Source organism: Strongyloides ratti, scaffold srae_scaffold0000087 (genome assembly GCF_001040885.1).
Source record: "Strongyloides ratti genome assembly S_ratti_ED321, scaffold srae_scaffold0000087".
NCBI classification, from domain to species: Eukaryota; Metazoa; Nematoda; class Chromadorea; order Rhabditida; family Strongyloididae; genus Strongyloides; species Strongyloides ratti.
The window spans coordinates 1-1,707 of NW_020171605.1; the positions used below are offsets into that span (position 1 = coordinate 1).

The 1,707-nt window shown below is 19.8% G+C and overlaps 1 protein-coding gene across 1 annotated transcript; it reads right to left on the reverse strand.

Annotated features, from left to right (window-relative positions):
- Window positions 1–981: 981 nt before the first annotated feature.
- Window positions 982–1,707, reverse strand: SRAE_0000081700 (CAP domain-containing protein; the record flags this gene model as incomplete). The annotated part of the gene is made up of 2 exons (XM_024646769.1): window positions 982–1,353; window positions 1,394–1,707. Coding segments are annotated over 2 exons (686 nt in total), but the record flags the coding sequence as incomplete, so codon positions are not given.

The window sequence follows — 1,707 nt, forward strand, 5'->3', positions numbered from 1 at the left end:
ATTAAAAATTATAAACTCTTTAAATTTCTTCCCTGGAAAGCATATTTGTTTGATCGTTAAAAATTTTACTAAATGAAAGTGACAACAAAAAAAACATTTTCATAAGTCTGCGTAGCAAAAATTATAAAAAAACTTTAAATTCTTTTTTATAAAGCAAAGAATATAAAATGACATTTATATTTCAATAAATTTTTATAACAACCAACTTTAATTTAAAAAAAAAGTTTTAAATAGATACATATTTTATAAAAACAAAACTTTTTTTCTAAAAATATTAAATTGATTTACTAGTAATTACTTTCACTTTTTATAGTTAATTGAGTAGTTTTGGGAATCCAAATTAATTGTTTAACTATTTTTATCAACATGTTATGTGCTAGTTAATTGCAAATAGGAAGTTTTAATAATTTAATATTTTAATTTTATTAGCTAAAAAATAAAAATTATAGAGTTAAATTGTAAAATCAATTTTAATAGTAATTGTTTCAATGGTTAAACATATAAAAAAAATTTTATGTTATCAATAGTTTTTTGTATAAAAAAAGTACAGGTAAATTTTTTAAAATAATATTTTGAAAAAATTGAATTTATTTTTTTTTTATATCTCTATCACATTTTATTTTGTTTCACTTNGTAATTACTTTCACTTTTTATAGTTAATTGAGTAGTTTTGGGAATCCAAATTAATTGTTTAACTATTTTTATCAACATGTTATGTGCTAGTTAATTGCAAATAGGAAATTTTAATAATTTAATATTTTAATTTTGTTAGCTAAATAAATAAAATTTATAATGTTAAATTGTAAAATCAATTTTAATATTTAATGTTTTAATAGTTAAACATATAAAAAAAATTTTATGTTATCAATAGTTATATGTAAAAAAAAGTACGGGTAAATTTTTTAAAAAAATATTTTAAATAAATTGAGTTAATTTTATTTTTATATCACTATCACATTTTATTTTGTTTCATTTAAAAAATTACATGAACGCAAAAACAATAGATATTGTTTTTTTTTCTAGAGTAATTCCAACTCCAACTTCCCTTACTATTGGAGAAAGTAAAAATCTAAACTGGCTTGATTCAACTCTGCTTATTTTAAATTTATTATTTTTATATTTTTTCGTTTCTAAATATTCGTTATACCATTTATTAACTTGTAAACTAGCAAATGGTGGACTAGCAAAAGCAGCAACTTCATGTATTTTAGTTTTTTCACTACCTTTTATTAAAAGATAATTTAACATAGCATTTTTTAAAGCTTGCTTTTCTGCCATAACTTCTAAATTTTTATTTACTCTAAGTGGCATACCATTGTAAACCTTTCTTAACATATATAATTCTCTAAGAAACTATAATAAAATTTAAAAAAAAAATGTTTTAGAAACTTACTCTTGCTTTTAAATCTTCAAAGTGATGTTTTGAAAAACATTCATAAAAACAATCACTCCAAACACCAATCCACATTTTATATGCATAAGGATCTTTGCCTAAAAGTTTATATTGTGATTTTACTTTACTATATTTTTCTAAAAGTTCACAAAAATAGATAGCTTCTTTTAATGTTTTATATAAACTTTTATTACAAGAATAATAAAGTTGTGTACCATATGTAGAAATTTGTACTGGAAATTTATATGATGGAAGAGTTTTAAATATTGATTCACCTTTTAAATTAACCTGAAGATATCTTCCATCATGACGAG